Source organism: Nematolebias whitei, chromosome 20 (assembly GCF_014905685.2).
Source record: "Nematolebias whitei isolate Nwh7 chromosome 20, NemWhi1, whole genome shotgun sequence".
NCBI classification, from domain to species: Eukaryota; Metazoa; Chordata; class Actinopteri; order Cyprinodontiformes; family Rivulidae; genus Nematolebias; species Nematolebias whitei.
In genome coordinates this window covers 14,201,940-14,224,555 of record NC_056517.1, presented here as the reverse complement: position 1 = coordinate 14,224,555, position 22,616 = coordinate 14,201,940, and the positions used below count along the sequence as shown (strand labels likewise).

Genomic DNA, 22,616 nt, shown 5'->3' with positions numbered 1-22,616 from the left:
GCATCTTTGTTCCTTTTGTAATTTGGAAATAAAATACTCTCAAACTGACACTGAATGCTAATGAATGGATAAGGTGTGTGTGTGTGTGTGGGTGTCAGTATGTTTATGCCCCACATGCACATATACAGTGCTGTCACTCTAGTAATCAGCCTCCACACGAGCTTGATTGAATAATAAATTACTCCCATCAATGCATCATTACATTCATTTAGATTAAGCTACTCAAAATATTTACCCATGCAAAGCAATTCAAGAAGATTAGACTATCACTTTAAATTGCAACTCTCCATGGCACGCAATCATGAAAGAGACAGAAAGTGCAAAAGGGGAGGAAAGTTTAGCTCCATCTTCTCATTTTTATGCAGAACTGAATTGTGTGCATCTGGGTTCTGGGAGGGAGGTGGGGGAGGGATATACTCCCATGTGGATTTGGTTTGTAAACCTCTTTCACAGTAGAACAGGTTTGGAAGAAAACTGGGGTGTCTAATAATAACAATAGACTTGTTTGAAAAGAGAGAAAGAACATTAAGGCCTTGTAGACAGTGTGATGAAATGATTAGCATATGTGGAGAAATAAAAAGTGAATTTCACATATGATAGACGGTTTAATAAGACTTTTGAATAAATTTGAAGTCAATGCCGATCTTTAGAAATACATGTTGCAAAAGTATCTCCCCTTGATATTTTTTTTCTTGCTTTGCCACAAATCTAGATTTCAAATCATAAAAAAGGGGGGAACAACTGAACAGGAATGCATATGTTTGGAAATATGACATACATGCCATCCTCCCCTAGGCCTTGATGACCTAAAACATGTTTTAGAAACTTAATAATAATAATAATAATATTATTATTATTAAGAATTTACCTAGGAGAAATCTTGTGTGAAATGACCTACATAAGTCCTGATATCACCCATATTCAACACCAGTTCAAGACCTTGAAATAGTAAGAGCTACCACCAAGTGAGACAGCATGAAGACCAAGGAATTATCCAGACAGGTCAGAGGAAAAGTTGCGGAGAAGTTAAAGTTAGGGTTGAGTTTAAAAAAATGTCCCTAAGTATGAACGTCTGACAAAGCCCTATGAAATCCATTAAATGGAAAAAGGAAATATTCTACCAACACAGCAAACCAATCAAGAGAGGTCTAAAGAAGTTAAGTCTGGTCCTCTGGACGTTCAAAAAACAAAAAAATAAAACAAACAAACAAAAATTGTAGAAACGTTTTGTCTTTCATCTGGTCTACACTCATCTCCAGGCCAGCAGTCACTCGTTCAAGGATGAAGATGTTCACAGCCTTGATAGAGAGGAACAATGGTTTGAAAAAGGAGTAAAGGAGGCCATCTTTGTGAAAAGAAACCGTCCATCATTAAACAGGGGTGGAGGCCTCCGTGTTCAACTGTCCACCTCTTACAATGCTGTTATTGCTAGTATCACTCAGCACCTGTGCTTCTTGGCTTCTATTGTAGGAGCAGCCATCAGTGTGCTAATGATCCATTGTTAGGCTGATGGTCCTCCTTGATCATGTGAGCAGCTGGTTTTGGATGTAAGCAGCAAACTGGTTGATCCACTATGAGAAGGTGCGATTTATAAGATGGAGTTTAATACAGCACCTCAGACTTAATAAGTCTTTCGGATAAAAGATGAAACGTTTCTACATTTTTTTTTTTTTTTTTGAACGTCCAGATGACCTGATTTAACTTATTTAGATTTTTCCATCTGGATTATTGAGCATGCATCAGGACAATCACGAGAGGGTTGTCTACTAAAACTCACAGAGCAGAAATGGAGTGCATTAAACAGATAAACCATCAAGAAGCCAAAGAAAATTTTGGCATCATCAAACATCATACCCACAGTGAAGTATGTTGGTAAAAGTATCATGCTGTACTGAACAACTAGCGGACAATCTCTAAACACTGTATTCTTGCTAAGGTTTAAGAAAAACTGATAAATACCCAAGTCAAGAAGTATTTTGATTCAACAGCTTACCTCCCCATCAATCTGGTTTTAGGAAACAACATAGCACAATGACTGCTTCGCTGAAGGTTTTAAATGATGTTATTGAAGCACTGGATGCTAAGGATTATTGTGCTGCACTTTACTTAGACCTGTCTAAAGCTTTTGATACTGTGGACCATGACGTCTTATGCCATAAGCTCTCAGACGTTGGTTTCTCAGATCACTTGGTTGGTTTTCTAATTACCTCTCAGATCGGAGGCAATGTGTTCAACCATAACAGTACTTCCTCCAGTATCTAGCTGATAACAACGGTGTACCACAAGGTTCAGTCTTAGGACCCACACTCTTCACAATCTACATAAGTAATGTAGGTCAGATCATTCCTGATGATCCTTACATTTCTATGCTGATGACACAGTTGTTTATTGTTGAGCTAGAACAGTTGCTAAGGTTTTCCAGCTTTTACAGTCTGCATTGGACATCATCCAGTCAGATTTGTTCCATCTGAAACTGGTGCTAAATGCTGATAAAAACCAAAGGGATATTGTTTTCAAACAGGAAGTTGGTACCATCACTCCTTCCTTTTATCTAAACTATGAATGGTGTTCCTATTGAGTTTGTTGAGTCTTACAAATACTTGGGAATTTTGGTCGATGCACATCTCTCTTTAAAGCCTCCTGCTGAAAACTTGGTAAAGAAATTGAAAGTAAAACTGGGTTTCTTTTTCAGAAATAGATCCTGTCTAACTCTGAATGCTAGGAAACACTATGTAACTGCTATTTACCTTAACTTTAATGACTAGAATGACATTATTTACATGAATGCTCCTGCGAGCACCTTGTAGATGTTAGACGCTGTCTATCACAGTGCGCTAAGATTCATAACTGGATGTAACTATCGTACCCATCACTTCACTCTGTATTCATTGGTCAATTGGACATCAACTTCACGCAGACTCTCACACTGGTACATTTTCATCTTGAAATCACTCATTTATCTGCTGCCTTCATATAGCTCCTCCTATAAGTCACTTTGTCAGTGCAGCTACAGTGTGCACTCGCAATACATCATTATCTGCAGTGTTCCTTGGTGAGGAGTGCGGACCGAATTTGTCAAAAGGACGTTCTCTTCCTCCACTCCTGTAACATCTTGCAAAAATGTCTGAAGCTCTTAACTCTGACCCGTCTAAGGGATTTTAAACAACTGTTAAGTTCAATGCAAAAAAAAAAAAAACGCAGACATGTTCCTGTTTTTAGTATTTTACACCTTTTTTAAATGTAGCATGTTTTTTTAATTTTGTCTTATATCACTTCTTTTATTTATTTTTCATTTTATATGCTTTTATATGAATGTTTATTGCTGCGTGTACCTACCATACCATACCATACCACTTTATTTATAAAGCACTTAAAACAGCTACAAAGCCAACCAAAGTGCTGAATTGTACCTCATCTGTGTCTTTTGTTTAAAACGGGTCTCTTGCAAATGAGTCCTTGCGAGTCAATGAGACGAACCTGTATAAATAAAGGTTGATTGATGTGGAGATTAAAAAACTAGTCAGAGTTGAAGGACAAATTGCAGGTGCAACATATCCCAAAATCTTGAGAGGAGCTTATTGAAGTCTTCCAGAGATTGGCACAGGGGTGGTGGTTAACCTCCCAGTAGAACAATGACCCTAAACTCAATAATAAAGCAATACTCATGTAGATTAAAGAAAATCAGTCCTGAAATGATATAATTAAAGGCCAGACCTCATTCCAACTGAGAATATCTAGTTAGATTAAAATATTGTGCACAAATAGTGCTAATATATGAAAGAGAGAGAGAAAGATAGTTATTTAAAACACTAGGGATTTGTGAAATAAAACCCCTACTAATTATTTTCAAATTCCATTTCAAAAGGCAGCAAAAAAGACAAAATGTCAATGGGGCATAGGCGTTGCAACAATTATATGTGAATGGGACGTATCCCCCCATATTTCAAATATATTCATATGGACTCCTCACATTTACCCTGAAACATTAGTTCATCATCCAGCACTGTTTCCATTTATTTGTGAACAAATCCATTCCCCTTGATCAATAGGATAATACTAAAACCACTAAAAGTCCACTTCGGGTTTTCCTGGTTACCTACGACAATACAACACTGCTTGCAGAGGTTCTTCGAGGTCATCTGCCTTGGCGGAGCGATCACTGGGGGAGGAGAAGGAGACACTTCTGTTTTGTGCGCTAGCTTAGCACAACGTTAGTGCTGGCAGTTGTTGATGGGGGGTGGGGAGGCAAGGATTCTTAAGAGAAGCAGGGTGTGCTCTATTCACACAAGGAGAGCTTGTGATCAGATTAATTCTTGTTGCATTCTAAAATAGTTATTGAATCAAGTGTTTACTTATGTAGGCAAACATAGATGTTTTAAAATATACCAGAATGCAGAAAATGGTATTTATTCAAAATTTTCTGCGGGAGGATCCCCAGAACCCTCCACCAGTGTCCCCCCCCCTCCCCCCCCACACACATTACAAATGCTTTTGACACAAATGTAATGGGGAGAATACTTCACTATTCAGATAATTGTTCAAACCTTTGACAACTTTCTCTTCAGTTCAGTCTTCTTGTTCCTGTGGAGGAGTGGATGAGGAGGAGAGTCAAGGACAATGCCTCTGTCCAATATCTCCAGAAAGCAGCTCTGTATCCCTGGATATGTGTGTGTGAATGCGGGGGGGGGGACATGCATGTGTATGTGTGTATGCGTGTGTGTGTCAGCACCAGCCTGTGAGTCCACACACTCAGTCTTAGTTAGAGAGAGAAGGTGGCTTTGGGTAAATGGAAGTGGAGCAGTGCCAGACTTACATCTTCATTCCACTTTAGGAAATGAAGGGCAGCAATGAATCGATGGAAATGGATCACAAGGAAAATGTAGGCAGTTTTAGATCAGAGGCTGAAGCGGTCCAAAAGTACTGCAGGTCACTGAGAGCTATTGCAAGAGGGCCAAAAAGCCAGTATTTTTTCTGCTTTATTGTGCAGCTGGGCCTGTGTCACGCCCTCCAGCAGTTTGGTTTCAGCTTATCAAGAGCAACATTACTAACTGTTTCTTTATTTCATGTGCAGCACGTCACTCGTGGCGTTTATCACTCTCTAGATGGTGTCAGATAGAAACTATCTGGGTACATCCTTAATTTGGAGATACTGCAGGCAAAATGCCTGACAAAAAATGAATAAGAAAAGCTGCATTTAAATAGCAAGGTGCTATTTAAGAGACTGAGCTGAATACAGCACCGCAGACTGAGGAAGTCTCTTGGATGAGAGATGAAACGTTTCTACATTTTTTTGTTGTTTTGCTTTGTTTTGTTTTTTTGAATGTCCAGAGGACCAGATTTAACTTTTTTAGAAAAGCTGCATGTGTTTTAGAGCTGTAAAACTGCAAGCCAAACCCCTACCATGCATATTGTAATATTATTCTTTTTTTTTCTAGGAACACCATATTAAAGCTTACTGTTCAAAGCGCAAATTGCGAATGTCCCCTTGATTAATCTTCACTATGCAGTCATTCTCCTGGAATAGATGCTCCTGTTCAGCTTTTCCTCCAGGCTCCAAACGCTTCACCAGCAAACCCTGTGTCCTGCAAAAGAACACACAAATGATTGAAGAAGATTTAAACAACGGGTTTGACAATTATAAAACACATTTGATTATACTGCATGGAAAAAGTGTGGGTTAAATTCCAAGGCAATTTAAAGTAGCTAGCCTAGCAAAATTGTTGTGAATGAAGAATGAAAAACTTCTTTTTTAAAGAAAAGTACTGAGGATTGTCAAGGCTGTGAGGACATTTTTTTTTTTTAGGTATTCCGAAAACACACAAGTTGATTGTTTAGGTCGCAGTGAATCTTGATGTTTTAAGGAACATATTACAATGAACTGCCGAAGGTTCCTGGAGAGACTTTGACGGGGACTGCCACGTTGCGGCCATTTTAAAATTTTGATTTGACAGTACTGTGTGGGGTACTGTGGTACTTATGGGGGACACATTCCGGTTTGGGACACATTAAAGTTGATAGAAGAGCAATACCATTTTCATGTGTATAATAATAGGGGTGGCTTCCTTTCTAGGCAGTCTTCAATAAACTGCCACAAGCTAACTAAAGTTTACTTTCCAAACTCAGAAAGAAAGCAGGAATTTTTGTGTCCTAGAAAGATGCTGCATTACAAACTCAGTTTTACAATTCTGTCTGTCCTCCTGTCCTCCACTTTACTTTTCTTTCAATGTGCAGATCTGAGAGAGTGGCAGGCGGCTTGTCTGAAATAATCTAGACTACAAGCCAGCAGATCATCTTTTGGCTTCCAGGGGAACGTTACAGCCTCCTTCCCAGGAGCTTAAGGAGAGAGCTGGCTGTGCTGGAATAAATAGCAAAAGAGTTTCACTACATTGCCATCTCAGCAATCCCTTCAGAAAAGGAGACATTTACTTTCAAATACTCCCTGCCTCCATTTCCTGTGAATAAATACATCAGTGAGCTCCCCGAGGCTTTATCTAGGCCCTAAGGATAACCACATGCAAAGAGATCTGATGTAGCTTACACAGCAGTACGATCAAATGCAGCCAATATCTGAGGAGCGGGAAGGTTCAGTTAGGTGGTATTCTTTTGCACATCATCAGTGTCTTTTATGTAATTTTTTTTATTTTTAAATTAAGGGTTTCACATTTAAAATATGAAGAAGAAAATCATCCATCCATTATCTTTACCCGCTTCTTCCTTTTCGAGTCGCACGGGTCACCGATGCCCATATCCAGCAGTGTCTGTGCAAAAGGCAGGGTACCCCCTGGACAGGTCTCAAGTCCATCACAGGGACACAGAGACAAACAATCATTCAGTCTCTCACTCACACTTAGGGACAATTCAGTTTCCAATCAGCCTAACATGCATGTTTTTGGTCTGTGGAAGGAAACCAGAGTACCCCGAGAAAACCTACGCATGCACGGAGAGAAGATGCAAACTCCACCCAAGAAGGTCCTGGACCGGGATTCGATTCTGCAACCTTCTTGCTGATAGGTGGCAGCTCTACCAACTGTGCCACTAGAAGAAAATAATTTACAAACTAATCTAATATGTCATAAATTAAGTTGCAGAAACAAACGGGTGAATCTTTTTCACACACTGTGTGAAGACAATTATTTTGTAACAGTGTTTACTGTAGAAGTCAATGGTAGATATAAAACGGGGGAGTGGTGGCTCAGAGGCTAGAAAAGGCGAGCCTGTAATCGGAAGGTCGCTGGTTCTACTCCCCGTTCCGACAACATCTAAATGTGGGTAGGACAGGTGAAGCACCCACACCTGTCTCCACCCTCATTTCCCCACTCTGGGCTCTTGAGCAAGGCTCTTAACCCCCACCATCTGCTCCCCCGGGCACCCTAGATGGCAGTTCTCTGCTCCACAGGGCTGTGGTAGCTCAGTGGTCTGTGGCTGTGTCAGGAAGAGCATCTGGTGTAAAAACAACTGCCAAGCTTTTGCTTGAGTTAGTTCGCTGTGGCGACCCTTGAAGAAGGGAGCAGATGAAAAAAAAGAAGAAAAAAATAAAGATATAAAATGCTCTTTAGCACTACATCACAGCCAGACAGGACCACTCCCATGACAGTGCTGTAACTGGCTGAATAATGGGGAAATCCAGACTCGCACTGCCGACCCCTCTCAAATCATCAGTGGGTATAAAGGGTTTAGCAACAAGCTGAAATTAAAAATCACAAAAGGCTTGTGCTTTTTTTACCCCTGTGTCAGAGCCTGCACTGCCATATCATCTTAAGGTTGCTGAGCTTTGAATAATTGCTGGCACTGCTGAAGCAAACACGATTGTGCTTCATCCTTGTACTGTCAGCTCAAAAACAAAGTTGTGCCCATTGAGATAACAGTGTGGACATCCTTAAATGACTGCGGATCTGCTAGCAGACTAGATGTAGTAGATAAAGGGGGTTTAGCTGATCCCTGATCAGTATTCAAAGCTGCAACAGGAGGGCTGGGGATAAAGTAGCATCTTGTAGAGATTTGAAAATGATGGTTTTGTAAATGTGCTGTTGTGTTGACTGAAATGCAGTCAACAAAAATAAACATTAAAAATGTTTTTTTTTTCTTGTTTTTTTTTTTTTGGGGGGGGGTTGTTTTTTTTTACTGCATGTCACCAAATTAAGAACTATATACTGTATGGGTAAATGAATTTTGCAGTTAGAATATCTGAAGACCCTGCAGGAAAATACACTAACAGAAACACTTTGAGAGGTAGATAAATATGTACACATTGAAAGGTCATGTGAATGTACTGCAATGAATGCAACAATGGACTACATAGATAACTAAGTTGACATCACAGGCACACTACTGGTATCAAGTAATTAAACTGTGGCACCCTTTCGGGTCTGGATACAAGCAGTTAGTCAATCCAGTTGTTATCAGTGGTCCTCATAATCGAGCGGATCAGATCTTGCTCAAATCCAATTCCAGAGATGATTCCACACAAGTTTGACTGGAGAAAAGAACCTGACAGGCTAAAGGAACCCTCAGCATGGTGCAGGCAGTCACATGTGTTGTGTGTACTGGTGTTATCTTGTTGAAAGACCATAAAATGGTGCTGCCTCTGGTGGGATAAGACAAGCAATATAAATGGACTGTACTTATATAGTGCCTTTCTATCTAATCAAGATACTCAAAGTGCTTTACACTACAATTTGTGCCACATTTACCCATTCATACAGCACTCTACTAGATCTCTTCAAAGCTAATTGAACAAATCATTCTAAAGAGACTAATCGGAGCTTTATCACATTCATACACCGATGGGACACACATCGGAGGCGATGAGGGGTTCAGTGTCTTGCCCATGGACACTTCAGCATGTGACTGCTAGTGGATTCGAACCCCCAACTCTTGCATTGGAAGACGACTGCTCTAACCACTCAGCCACAGTGATATCCTCCAATATCAGGATATCAGTGATGTAGTGTTGTACTGACATATTCGCAACCTCAACTCATACTCTATAGCTTTTCACACCATGATGCCAGATGCCAATAATGGCAGGACTGGTCATCTCCCTTTGGTGCTGCCATATATGCATACAATGGTTGTCCATGGTTGACCAAAGTTCATTATTAAATGAATATGATACAACTCATAATCAGTCTGTGCCATCAGATTATGGGATCATTCCAAATACAGCCCTCTCTTTTCTGGTGTCAGTGACAACCGTAGGATGGTGAACCTGTAATCCAGGTGAGACATGATGGAGGATAACACTGGGTTGTAATGACCTGTGCCTAGATGGCTCACACGGAATTCTTGGGACCCCATAATGGTTTTGAAGTGCAATATGACTATCCTTTTTTAGTGGGTTCCATGCTGAGTAACTGGAAACTTTACAATGTGTGTGGGTGTCCTCACATACCTACTGCTTCCAACACTTCTGTCTACCCCTCATAAGAAACAGTTGCATGGTATAACCACCCAGCCTCATAGTGGGTTTAACAAAACTGTTCCGATTGTAGTAATGCAATATGATGTGTCTACAAGGCATCTTCTGTATCTGTGACCTTCACTTGCTGTGCTGACTGACTGTTGGACACTCCAACAAGTGGTTGATAATACTAACTCTACTGATACCACTTTGTGCCCTCTGGTGCCTGTTATAAATGTGCTATCTCCTTACAAGTAGAATCATTCAGATACCCATCACTGGTCTGCATGTCGATCAAATTATGTTCAAATCAGACTCTCCTATGTTGTTAATGTTTTTGTCAGTGAGTAAATGGTAAATGGACTGGACTTAAATATCACCTTTCTATCTTATCAATATACTCTAAGCTCTTTACACTACAACCTGTGCCCTCATTTACCCATTCATACAGCACTCTTACTATATCTTTACAAAGAATAATCAGTGCTTTATCACATTCATACACAGACGGGACACACATCGGAGGCAATGAGGGGTTCAATGTCTTGCCCAGAGACACTTCAGCATATGACTGCTGGTGGCGTCGAGCCCCCAACTCTCCCATTGGAGGGCAGCTGCTCTAACCACTCAGCCACAGCTGCCCCAAATCTGCCTGAGTGCATGCAAACAAAAACTAAATCACCATCCCATAAAACTGTATTGCTTTACTCCATCTTGTGGCTGCAAAGCAGCACTGACAAACTTATCTCAGCGAGGCCACCTGCTCTCATCTACTGCCTTTAATCAAATAATAATCCAATCAACTTCTGTTTATGCAAGACAATTATGTCCGCTGTTCGTTTACAACTGGAACTGGTCATGGAATGAAAAGTTCATTAAGCACAAATAACATCTAGAAGCTGTGTATGCATTATGCAAAGCATATCTGCACTTGCTCGATGATCAAACTGTTTATATGTGTAAAAAAGACAGCTTGAGTCAGAGCACAAACACAGCTATTTAAGTCCATATTGCTCACAAAGTGCTTGGGTGTACGTTTATTTTCAAGTAAGAGCCAGGACATCTGGATGTGTGTGTATGACAGAATTAATGTCAACCCGAGTGACAGTCTCTAAGCTCTCTCCTGCAGCTGTTTTTCCCTCCTGCTCAGATCTCACTTGATGTCAGTGCACTGGAGCAGAATGCGGACAGCCAACAGTGGAGTGCCTGCAGTTTCTTGTTTGCGGCCTGTCTTTTTATTTCCTTCCCTTGCTGTCTGACCCCTCTGGCCCTGGTCTAGACACTAATGACAGCCCACTGAGGCTAATGCCTCCTGTCCTAGCACATAGCATAAAGGATAAAAAAATAAAATAAAAAAAACTGGGCCAGACCATTAGCATCAACCCACTGACCAAATGCTAAGTCTTATAATGGCTGACTTTAATTGAAGTCTCTGAAGCTATTAGTCCCAGGCAAAGTTGATGAGAAGGAAATTTCCTGGCAACCCAGCATTACTGCTATATCTTACATCGCTGTCTGATATTATAGGAATACAGGGAAGATATAAGAGCATACTGCCCCCTTTAAAGCCAGTATCTCTGGATGGAAACTAACAGTAACTACTGTAGTTGGTAAGAAGCATTTTCCATGGATTCTTCAGAAGATTTTGAAACAGTTACAAGGGTTCTCAGTTTCCTTGCTTGAGTTGCATAGGCTAGCAGTATTAAATGTTTGAAGAACATGTTCAAAAAGGTTTGGGCCACACATCTTTCAAAACTGTTTGGCTTGTCTCTGACTAGAACCCATCCAAAGCATATCCAACCACCCGCCCCTCATATTTACCCACTTCTTCCCTTTTGGGTCATGGGGGTCACTGGTGCCTATGTCCAGCAGTCACTGTGTGAGAGGCAGGGTACACCCTGGACAGGTCTCCAGTCCATCACAGGGACACATAGAGACAAACAGCCATTCTCTCAATCTCACCTAGGAACAATTTAGAGTTACCAATCAGTCTAACATGCATGCTTTTTGTCTGTGGGAGGAAACTGGAGTACCCAGAGAAAACCCACAGAGCACGGAGAGAACATGAAAACTCCACCCAGAAAGGCCCCGAGCATGGATTTGAACCGGCAACCTTCTCACTGAGAAGCAGCAGCTCTGCCAACTGTGCCACCGTTCCACCCCACATATCCAACCAGTCTTTAGAATGTTACTACTGTTTTTGACATGATGATGTCAAAACATTAAAAAACATGGTCTAAATCTCTTTATTTTTATTTTCAATGTGTTCTCCAGTAAATAATTAAAAAATGGGTACAAGTGAGGGAAGTCAAGTACAATGTGGGCAGAGGTGAGCAACTAAATGATGTGCACAGACTTGAAAATAATTGTGAAAGCTGTGCACCCAAAAAAGGCTAAGGTTTTTAATAAGTGGCAGCACAAAAAGCTGACATGCAGCTTGTAGGTTTCTTGTTTGGAAACATTCCAGAAGTAGTGAGTGAATATTAACCAGATTCGATTCACCTACCAATCTCTGCAGCACAGTGAGATACTATTTTAAGTAACTGAACTTAAAGCAAAAATGTTCACTAACTTTTTAAATGCTTCACTTTGTTTGGTGCCACTCACCATGACTTTGATATTCCTCTTCTGACTCAGAGGAACTAAGTGTCAAAGCTTCTTAGGGATTTAACAAGAAGTCAAAGCTAAATATAACTTCCTGACACTAGCTAATAAAACGCAACATGATTACTGACTTAGGCAACCATCTTCAATGGCAGTGTTCCTCTCTGTCTCAATGTCATCCTGCTTCATCTCTGCACTCTCTCTTTTCACCTCATCCCCCTCATCCTTCTTTGCAAGCGCTGAGTCCTCACATTCACCTTGGAGGTGCGCCAGTCTGTTAGCGTGCCGCAGGAATCTGTGTTTTACACAAGCTTTTAGTTTGATTACATCTGGCCCCTTCTCTTGTCCCTTTTTCAGGAATAACCATAAAATCTGATGGATTCCCCCTTAAAAGTTAGGCAAAAGGAAAATAAATTATTGTGGATGCAGTTGTCACAGATTTTTTTTTTGTAAGTTTTATGGAAACTGGAGTGAAAATGAAAACTACTTCCATGTGTTCCACTTACCCCTGGGAACTTATAAGCTGTAGGTTAAAAAGTATTAACACAGTGAGACTTTGTATAAATAGAGAAATAGCAACCTGTAAAAATACAGTGTGAGTGCTTATAGCAGAAGAACTTGCTGAAAATCAGCTGAAATTAGTAAAAAAATAAAAATAAAAAAAAACTTTAAAAATGAAGCTGAAATGGAAAAACAAGACTAAATTAGCAGAAGAAAACAGAAATGGCACATATTTGCTTGATTAGGTTTAAATAAGCAGAAGTGAGCACAAAAATAAGGAAACTAGCTAAAAACAGCTGACATTTGCAAAAAAAAAAGCTGAAAAATGCTGAAAAGGCAGAAAGAAGCTTGAAGGAAGTGAAAACTGCTGGCATGAGCTAAAAAATGTGGAATTAGTTGAAAGGCTAAAATCATCATTAAACAGCTAAAGGTAGCTGAAATAGCAGAATAAGCTGAAGCAAGCAGAAATACGCTGAAAGTAGCATAACAAGCTGAAGTTAGCAGAAAGAAGTTAATTAGGCTGAATGTAACAAATTACAACAGGAACTTGAATTTATCAGAAAACAGATGCAACTACCCAACAATTTCTAAAAATGTAGCTGAATGGTAGAACTAGCTTAAATTAGTAGAAGAAAGCAGAAATAACACATTTTTCCTCTATTAGATTTAAAGGTCCAGGTCAAGGTCAAGGTGTCTTTACTGTCATTCACATCACATGTGGTACATGAGTTGGAACGATACTATGTACACAGGGTCACAATTACATCCAGGAAAACTACAAATTGTAAAGAAAAACAGTAATAAGATCTACGATATGAACTAAGAAATATGCTAAGCTAAGAATGAACTAAGCACTAATAGTACAAAACAGTGCGCCAAACAGCAGCACGAACATGAGTCTGTGTGAGCAGATGAGGATGAATGAACACAGCAACATTAAATAAATCAGCAGCATGAGATCAGCATCATGGATAGTCAGCAGCACATATCAACAACCAAGTGGCATTACAATGAATTTTTTCACAGTAATTTTCACAGTAATCCTGACTAGGGATTCATAAGTCTTTAGGGGAACACCACCTGAGAAAAGAACACTTCTTCTCAGAAAACAGTTAATTTCAGCTCAAACAAACATCATTCATGTGTTTTGTGTTTGAAACTGTTTAAAATAAGATGCATCTATTCCCTTGGGAACAAACAGACATTGTTTTGCAGGCATTCAACTCATTTCACAAACTTCTTAGTTGACACTAATGTGAATGTATTGAAAAAAAAACCTGTCACTAAGGGTGCATTCACACCAGCCCTGTTTAGTCCGCTTTAATCGAATTCTAGCTCGTTTTCCTAGAAAGTCCGGCTCGTTTAGGGAGGTGTGAACGCACCATCGAACTCTGTCACGAAACAAAAAGGCGAACTCTGGCCCGGGCTAAAACCTAGGTCTTGGTCCGGTAGAAGCGCGGTTCGAGTACAGTGTGAATGTAAACAGACCCGCTCAGCAGGGTAAACAAGCACGCATTGCTCTTACCTCATATGGAGCCGTCAGCTGCCTTGTGTGGAAAAAACAATATTCTCCATGGTCTTCTGTCTCATCTTCTGCTCATGCTAAGTCCATTTAGGAAAAAGGACAAAATATAACTCCTAAAACTGCTAAAACTTGATGCCACTTCGTTTTTATTTTTATTTACAGAAGAAGAAGAAGAAGACGTGTCTTCAGAGGTTTTTGTGTCTTTCAGTAGTTCTTGGTGCAGCGCCCCCACAGGCGAGCAGGGGAATAAGTTGGTTCAACAGGTTGACTCGACTGCACAGTGCAGTGTGAATGCAAACGCACCAGCTCAAATGTAAACAAAAGCTCAGGTCGTTTTCACACCAGATAGTCCGGTAGACTCAGTTCGGTTGGGGACCAATATTCATGAGCTTTTGTTTACATTTGAGCTGGTGAGTTTGCATTCACACTGCACTGTGCTGTCGAGTCAACCTGTTGAACCAACCTGTTCCCCCGCTCGCCTGTGGGGGCACTGCACCAAGAACTACTGAAAGAAACTTTAGACACAATTTTAACTACATTTGTACTTCACAAAAAGAACCAGTCCAAAATCTGCCTTTTTAAGTTTCACTGATTTTAATAATCAATTAGACCTTTGATACAAAGCTATTTGTTATTTATTTGTTTGTTATGCATAATTTTTCATCACATATATCACAGATTATTATTTTTATAATAAAATACATAAAATCAACCGAATTTGTGATTATTTTGACATATCTGTGTGTATTAACTGACTTGATGCCCTTTAAACATGAGAAAGAACTCACGTTTCAATTTACACTAATTTGGGGTTTAATGAGAGACTGATTTTTCCTCTAAAAGAAAGGTGGTGCCCACACACAACGTGGTTATTTGCATAATTGATGCATATCTTATGAGCTTAACTCATAACTGATAATTTAGAATATATATCCAGTCCCATATCACCCTACAAGTCTAACAGCCTCAGGGTAGAAGCTGTTCCTCAGCCTAGTGGTTCTGCACTTCATGCCCCTCAACCTTCTGCCTGAGGGGAGTGGGGAAAAAAAAAAAAAAAAAAAAAAAAGCAGAAATGAGAGCAATTCCTGTCATGGACTTGGACCTGTCCAGGGCGTCCCCCGCCTCTCACACAGTGATGGCTGGATATGGGCACCAGTGACCCCCTTAACCCAAAAGGGAAGAAGTGACTACCATACCAGCTTTATTCATAGAGCACTTTAAACACCCACAGGAGCAAAGTGCTGTACAGAGTAAAGGTAATGGATGGATGGATGGATGAGAACAAAACACAGCAACCCCCCCCCCCCCCCCACAAAACAAAAGGATCTGTGGTGGAAGTGGTCTCCAGTAGCTACAAGTACTTGGGGGTGCACCTGAATTACAACCTCAGCTGGGGCAACAACGCCACCAGCCTGATCAAGAAAGCTCATCAGAGACTCTACTTCCTCAGACGGCTGAGACGAGCTGGTCTTGGAAGCTCAGTCCTCACCTCCTTCTACAGGTGTGCAGTGGAGAGCACCCTGTGCTCCAGCATCAACGTGTGGCATGGAGGCTGCACAGCTGCAGAAAGAAAAGCTTTGCAGAGAGTGGTGAAAGCTGCACAGAAGTCTGTTGGAGTCAGCCTCCCCACCATCACAGACATTTTCACCTCTAGATGCAGGAAGAGGGCCACCTGCACCATGAAGGACCCCACTCACCCAGCACACACATGTTTTGCCCTGCTCCCCCCAGGAAGGAGGTTAAGGAGCATTAAATGTAGAACCACTAGACTGAGGAACAGCTTCTACCCTGAGACTGTTAGACTCATGAATCCCTAATCAGGATAATCACTGAAAAATTACATCATGTTGCTGCTGATCTGTTTCATGCTGATGTGTTCCTTCATACTCATCTTGTGATGATTTCTAGGCAAGAGACCCATTGGTGCAGGCAGACAGGCAGGACTTAGGGAATATAAATAAATAATGTATTATTTACCAAATAAAGATGGCTGACGGGGCAGCAGACTTACATAAATCATGGGACAGGATGCAGGACACAAGGCACAGGACACAAGGAGCAGAACAGGTATCACAGGGACACTGACCAGACAATGAGGGATGCAGGCAAACAGACTTAAATACACACACTAACAAGACTAACACAGAACACCTGTGAAACATCACAGGTGAAGACATCAGAGGGGGAGCAGACAAGTACAGAGACCAGGGAAAGCACAACTCCTACAGCCCCCCCCCCCCCCCCCCCAACGACATCCCTTGATGTCTCCAAGACCCCCACACCCCCAAAACGTGGGTGGGAGAAGGGCGCTAGGAAAAAAAAGAGACATGAGGTGGACGAAGAACTGGACAGGTTCACCAGGGGCAAGGCACAACACACGGAAACACAAGGAGGTCAGAGTTCAGGTCGGGAACTGTGAGGTTGTCCAAAAAGCAGGAACAGGTTAGACGGGCGGCAGGGAGACCATTCACCAGGCCAGGGCCAGTCAGGCAGGCGGCAAGGAGGTCGTCCAACAGGCTGAAACAGGTCAGGAAGGCTAGGAGCAAGGCACTCAGTAGGCAGGCCAGCAGCGGCGAGGAACTCAGCAGGCGGGTCAGCAGCGGCGAGGAACTCAGCAGGCGGACCAGGAGTGGCAAGGAACTCAGCAGGCGGGCCAAAAGCAGCGAAGAACTCAGTAGGTGGACTAGGAGCGGCGAGGAACTCAGCAGGCGGACCAGGAGCGGCGAGGAACTCAGTAGGTGGACCAGAAGCGAGGAACTCAGCAGGAGGACCAGCAGCAGTGTGGGATCTACCTTGGGGGCTGTGTGCAGCATGGGATCCACCTCGGGGGCTGCGTGCAGCGGCAGGATCTGGAGTAGACGTGGAACTCAGGACCAAGTCAGGCTCTGGAACTGGGGCAGGTGAGTCTGGGTCTGTGGGCTCAGGATAGGTTGGGTCCTGACACGTGGATGCGTGGATGTGACAGAGGCTGCAAGAGATGGAAAAACTATGGGGACTGTAGTAGGCATGGGAGCAACAGCTTCTGTGAGGACCTCAGGAGCCAGGATCAGGAACCGAGGAAGCACCGGGGGTGTTGCTGGAGGCTCTGTCTCTAAAATGACTCCACAGCTTGTCTTCCAGGGATGGAGCAGTGAGAGTCGGGCTGCCTGCTGGGTCTTGGTTTGGTCTGGTCATTCTGTGATGATTTCTAGGCAGGAGACCCATTGGTGCAGGTAGGACTCAGGGGATATGGATAAATAATTTATTATTTACAAAATAAAGATGGCTGATGGGGCAGCAGACTTTCATAAATCATCGGACAGGACATATGACACAAGGAGCAGGACACGAGGAGCAGGACACGAGGAGCAAGACACGAGGAGCAGGACACGAGGAGCAGGACACGAGGAGCAGGACATGCATCAAAGGGACACAATGACCAGACAATGAGGGATGCAGGCAAACAGACTTAAATACACACACTAACAAGATTAACACATAACACCTGTGAAACATCACATGTGCAGCTATCAGAGGGGGAGCAGACAAGTATAGAACACTAGAGGGAGACAGAGACCAGGGAAAGCACAACTCCTACACATCTGCTCACACAGACTCATATTCGTGCTGCTGTTCGGCATAATTTTTTTATGCTACTAGTTCTTAGTGTATATTTGGTTGATGTTTTTCTTATATATTCATATCTTAGATCTTATTACTGTTTTTCTTTTACATTTTATTGTTGGATGTAACTGGGACCATGTGTACATAATTTAATTCCACCACGTGTACCACATGGGGTGCAAATGACAAATAAAGAACCTTGAATCCTTGAAAAGGTAGAAATTATTTGAAAAAAGTATAAATTTAAATTTGCAAAAATGGAAAAGGGACTGTACTTATAATAGCACTTTTATATTTTATCAAGATACTCAAAGCTGTGTCCTCATTTACCCATTCATACAGCACCCTACTAGATCTTTACAAAGATGATCAGTGTTTTATATTATTCAAACACTGATGGGACACACATTGGAGGCAATGAGGGGTTCAGTGTCTTGCCTAGGGACACTTTGGCATGTGAATGCTGGTGGAATTGAACCCCCAACTCTTGCATTGGAGGACAATTGCTCTAGCCACTCAGTCACAGCCACCCCAGCTAAAAAAAAAAACCCAGCTGAAATGTAGCTAAAAAGGCAGAAATAAGTTTAAATTACCAGAAGGAAATGGAGAGAGCACATTTTTGCTGATGTAGGATGAAAAAAGTCGAAATGAGTGCAAAAAATGTGGAATAAACTAAAAAGCTAAAATTAGCATAAAATAGCTAAATAATAGTTGAAATAGCAAAAAAATGCTGAAACGGGCAGAAATAAGCTGAAATTAGTATAAGAAGCTGAAATTAGCCAAAAGAAGTTAGAAGAAGCATAAAAATGCTGCATTTAGCTGAAAGAAGCTGAAAGGTGCACAAAACAGCTGGAAAAAACCCAGCTGAAATACGCTGAAAGAAGTTGAAGTAGAACAAAATGTGAAAGGAGCAGTAAAAGGTTGTAAACAGATCTAAACATTTGAAGGAGGTAACATGAGCTCAATTCTTTTTCTATGAGGAAAAAATGTCAGAAAAGGCTAAATATTTCAAAAAGCTAAAGTTGCACCAATACCAAAAGTCATAGCATTATTGTTATGAAAGAGCTGAACGTTTTGATTTATGATTTGTTGAAATAGCTTGAAAACTGCAGGACAAGAACAATGCTGAAAAATGTATGGAAGAAGACAGAAGTGAGTGGATAAGATCACAAAATAAAACGATGTAACATTTTTACAAAATCAGTAATTTGTTTTAAATATACATACATTCACAAAAAAAGAACAATACAACCAATCATCTAACAATTACAGAAAATAAAAAACAATAACTATATTCAAAAATTAATACTCATTAGCAGTTGTGCACAAAGATGTATTTAATATATGTAATTTAAAAAAATGTTTTTTACCTAATATCTTGTGAACTGAAAGGGACTACATGGATGCCCAGGGGCCCTCCTTCATTGGACACTTCAACTGGTTTGAGCATGCCTCTGCAGGACGTTGACGGATGATGCCAGGAACAAAAGAATAAAAAGGGAGAGGACATGCATGAATATAATAAATAATTAACATGAGTGACACAAAGATCTAAGAATACAAAATGTAACAGGCAACACAATTAAATGTGACAAAAGGTTGGCAGGATGGAAGGGATGGAAGCCTTTTTAGTGGGGGCTCCACCATCTTGCCTACACAAAATCATTCATTACAAAGTCTGACAAGTGGATGTCAGGGTCAGTTAGGAAACCAAAAGGAGACTCCAATTAAGAGATTAGGATCAGACCATTAAAAGAGAATGATTTAATTGAAAACATGTGAGTGAATAAAGGAAAAGGGAGAAAAAGGTTAATTTGTGAAGATAAAGACTAAGACAAATGAACAAATGCAACCGTCAGTGCAGATGTTTGATGTTCATGATGTAAAACCTTAATAAATGGTTTGATTTTGGAATCAATGTTCTCATAAATACTATTTATTGTTTTGTGTTTTACTTGAAATAAAAGCTAAACACCATCACCAAAATACACACCATAGTGCACTATCTCACTGTATAAAACCTTTAGACAAAGTTAGGGGCGCAAACATGAAAGCATGGAAATGCTTATTACTATTGCCTGTTATTCTGCTGTTACTTTCAGTATTTTCAATTTGCTGCTACTCCCCCAGCTTTGGAAAACTTGTGCAAAAAACAATATTAACTCATGTGGCTCCAAAGGTAAAAGTGTACCATGAATTTAAACCTGGAAAATGTAAACATATACAACAAGGGGATATTTATAAAATAAATAAAAATTAAACTAGTTCTGCATTATTGGCAGAACTAGTGGGTCGCTAACCCTAACCCAATGTGATGAAGAGGGAGGTGAGCTGTAAGGCAAAGTTCTCTGTTTACCAGTCTGTCTACGTTCCTACCCTCGCCTATGGTCATGAAGTCTGAGTGGTGACTGAAAGAATGAGATCGTGGATACAGGCGGTCAAAATGAGTTTCCTCTGCAGTCCCTTAGAGATAAGATGAGAAGTTCAGTTATCTGGGAGAGACAGAGTAGAACCACTGCTCCTCCACGTCAAAAGGAGCCAGTTGTGGTGGTTTGGGCATCTGGTAAGGATGATTCCTGGGCCCTCCCTAGGGAGGTGCTTCAGGCATGACCGACTGGGAGGAGACCCTGGGGAAGACCCAAAACATGCTAGAACATGCTGGAGAGACTACATGTCAGTTCCAAAAACAATTTACTTTCCATTACGGAGTTGGAAGTTTCTTATATACTGTATTTTAATGAGTTTTACACAATCACGAATGTGGAATTTTGTAAAACATTTTACCACAGAATGCTAAAGTTAGCATGATGATGCCAACCAGTCTACATTTTGAGCTGTTTAAAGTTTACACAATTTTGCAATCAAATTTCCCATTACCACAAATCTACACATTTTACATCAAAATGTAGACAGTTTGGCTTTCTTGCACTTAGTATGTCTTGCACTGTAAAGGACTTTTGATTGTCTCTCAAATTTCCTGAGTTGAGAGAGAACACATTAATACTGCCTTTGACATGTATTGTACTTGAGCTCAGCGTTTTCATTTAAAATAGGAAGTAAAAGGTATCAATACCTTGTCAAATATATTACATAAAACACTGTAGATGCATAAATGTTTACACTTATAGACGTTCACGTAGAAACCTCTTTTTTTTTTCTTCTTTCAGCTGCACCCTTCTTTGGGGTCGGCACAAGGAACTAACTCGCATGAAGTCTTGACATTTTTTTTTTTTACTCCGGCTGCCCTTCTTAATGCAACCACAGACTGAGCTACCACAGCCGTCGTCTGTGTGGAGCAAAGAGCTGCCATCTAAGGTGTCTGGGGGAGCAGATGGTGGGGGTTAAGGGACCTTGCTCAAGGGTCCAGATTGGGGCAAATGAGTGTGGAGGCAGGTGTGGGTGTTTCACCTTTCCCACACACACTTTGATGTTGTTGTGAGTTGAACCAGCGACAGTGGTGGCTGATGGAGTTTTGTCCAGGGGGGGCTATAAGTGTGTGGAGTGGAAATGTCCATTGTTTCATCAGCCTGGATGGAGACAAAATCTGCACTCATGATTGCTTCAATGATGCACTCTCTTAAAACTGACAGCATACAATCAAGGAGTACATTCTTCACAGTCTTAGATGTTCCCTTAAACACTGTGGCAGTCTGCAGGTGCGCATGTAGAACTGCATCCAGTAATGCTACAAAATCCACCAATCCTCTAAAAACACCCGGATTTTCTGAGCTTTCACTTTCATCATGGCCACGCAGGACAAGTTCAAATGCACCATAGAACTTGACACAGTCTATTATTTTTGATAGAATGTGCCTGTTTTTCCTCCCCATTGTGCCTACGGATCCCTACCCTGTAGCCTTCATCAAGTTGAGATGAAATGTTTATTTTCCCAAACATGACTACTCGCAGTGCATTTTCCATGTGAATCCCAGATTGTTCATGCTTCTTTGCCTTTTCTAAAAAAAATGCTTTAAATCAGTCATACCTGTCATAATCCATGCTGAGTCAGATCCTGATGTTTTTAAAAAGAGGCAGGGAAAGCAGAATAATGCATTAGCCTCACTACATGCAGTTAGCCAAGTCTTCTTGCTAAACCAGGTCCTGGAAAAAGACCAAGTGTACCGTCTCCCTCTGTCTTTGGACTGCTGATTAATTGTGATGTTCGGCTACAGGTCCAAGCTCTTTCACCTCTAGCTTCTCCTGATATGTTATTCTCTCAAAATGTATTGTTTTAAGTGACTTCACTGAATTATTTAATTTATCTTGCTCCATTTTGCATCTCTGTCTGATCGTCTCCAACTCCCGCGGCTCGCCCTGTCAATCAGGTGAACTTTATAACAGACGGCTGTGACGTCAGCCCGGTGGGTGAGGGTGGGTGATATGTAAATCAAGCTGCATTCAGCTCTGGGCGCAGCAGAGGTGCGCCCAAGAATGCTCCTATAATTTGTACTGAACAGGAGCTACTGCACATGTACAACTTTTAACGAGAGTCTATGGGCAAAGATTTTTGTGCCCCAGTGCGGAAATACATCACTAATCAGACAACGTCAACAAACAAAACAACTTTACTCATCAATAACTATAAAATATTTATCCTACACAACTAAAAAAATATACATACATTTCAAAATATTTTCATTTTATTATTTCATTTTTATTTAACTTTTTTAGGTCTTATTTAAGGTAATGTGGCGAGTGGTGGGGAAGAGCCCTTGTGCCCTGTATTGGCCAGCTCACTGACTGGTGACCTTCCAGTCACAGGCCAATCTTCTTTAAACCTCTGCTCCACCACTCTCCAAGGTAGTAACCTAATTGGTGCCCTAAAAAGTTTATTCTGAAATATCTTAGTTTCTACCTGTAAGTGTACCAATTCAAAATACATAACTACATGAGTACACAACTGTTGATAATAAAAACCTTTAGGTTGTGAATGTTGTAAAAGTGTGTGTGTCTATGTGTGTGTGTGTGTGTGTGGGTGGGGGG

The 22,616-nt window shown here is 41.1% G+C and overlaps 1 protein-coding gene across 1 annotated transcript in view; it reads right to left on the bottom strand.

Annotated features, from left to right (window-relative positions):
* The window catches only part of LOC119426845 (partitioning defective 3 homolog), a gene marked incomplete in the record, with an annotated part of 408,661 nt that overhangs the window by 31,066 nt on the left and 354,979 nt on the right, over positions 1-22,616 (bottom strand). The window contains 2 exon segments of the mRNA XM_037694428.1: positions 5,457-5,582; positions 19,004-19,087. Of these exon segments, the coding sequence (XP_037550356.1) occupies positions 5,457-5,582; positions 19,004-19,087 (210 nt within the window).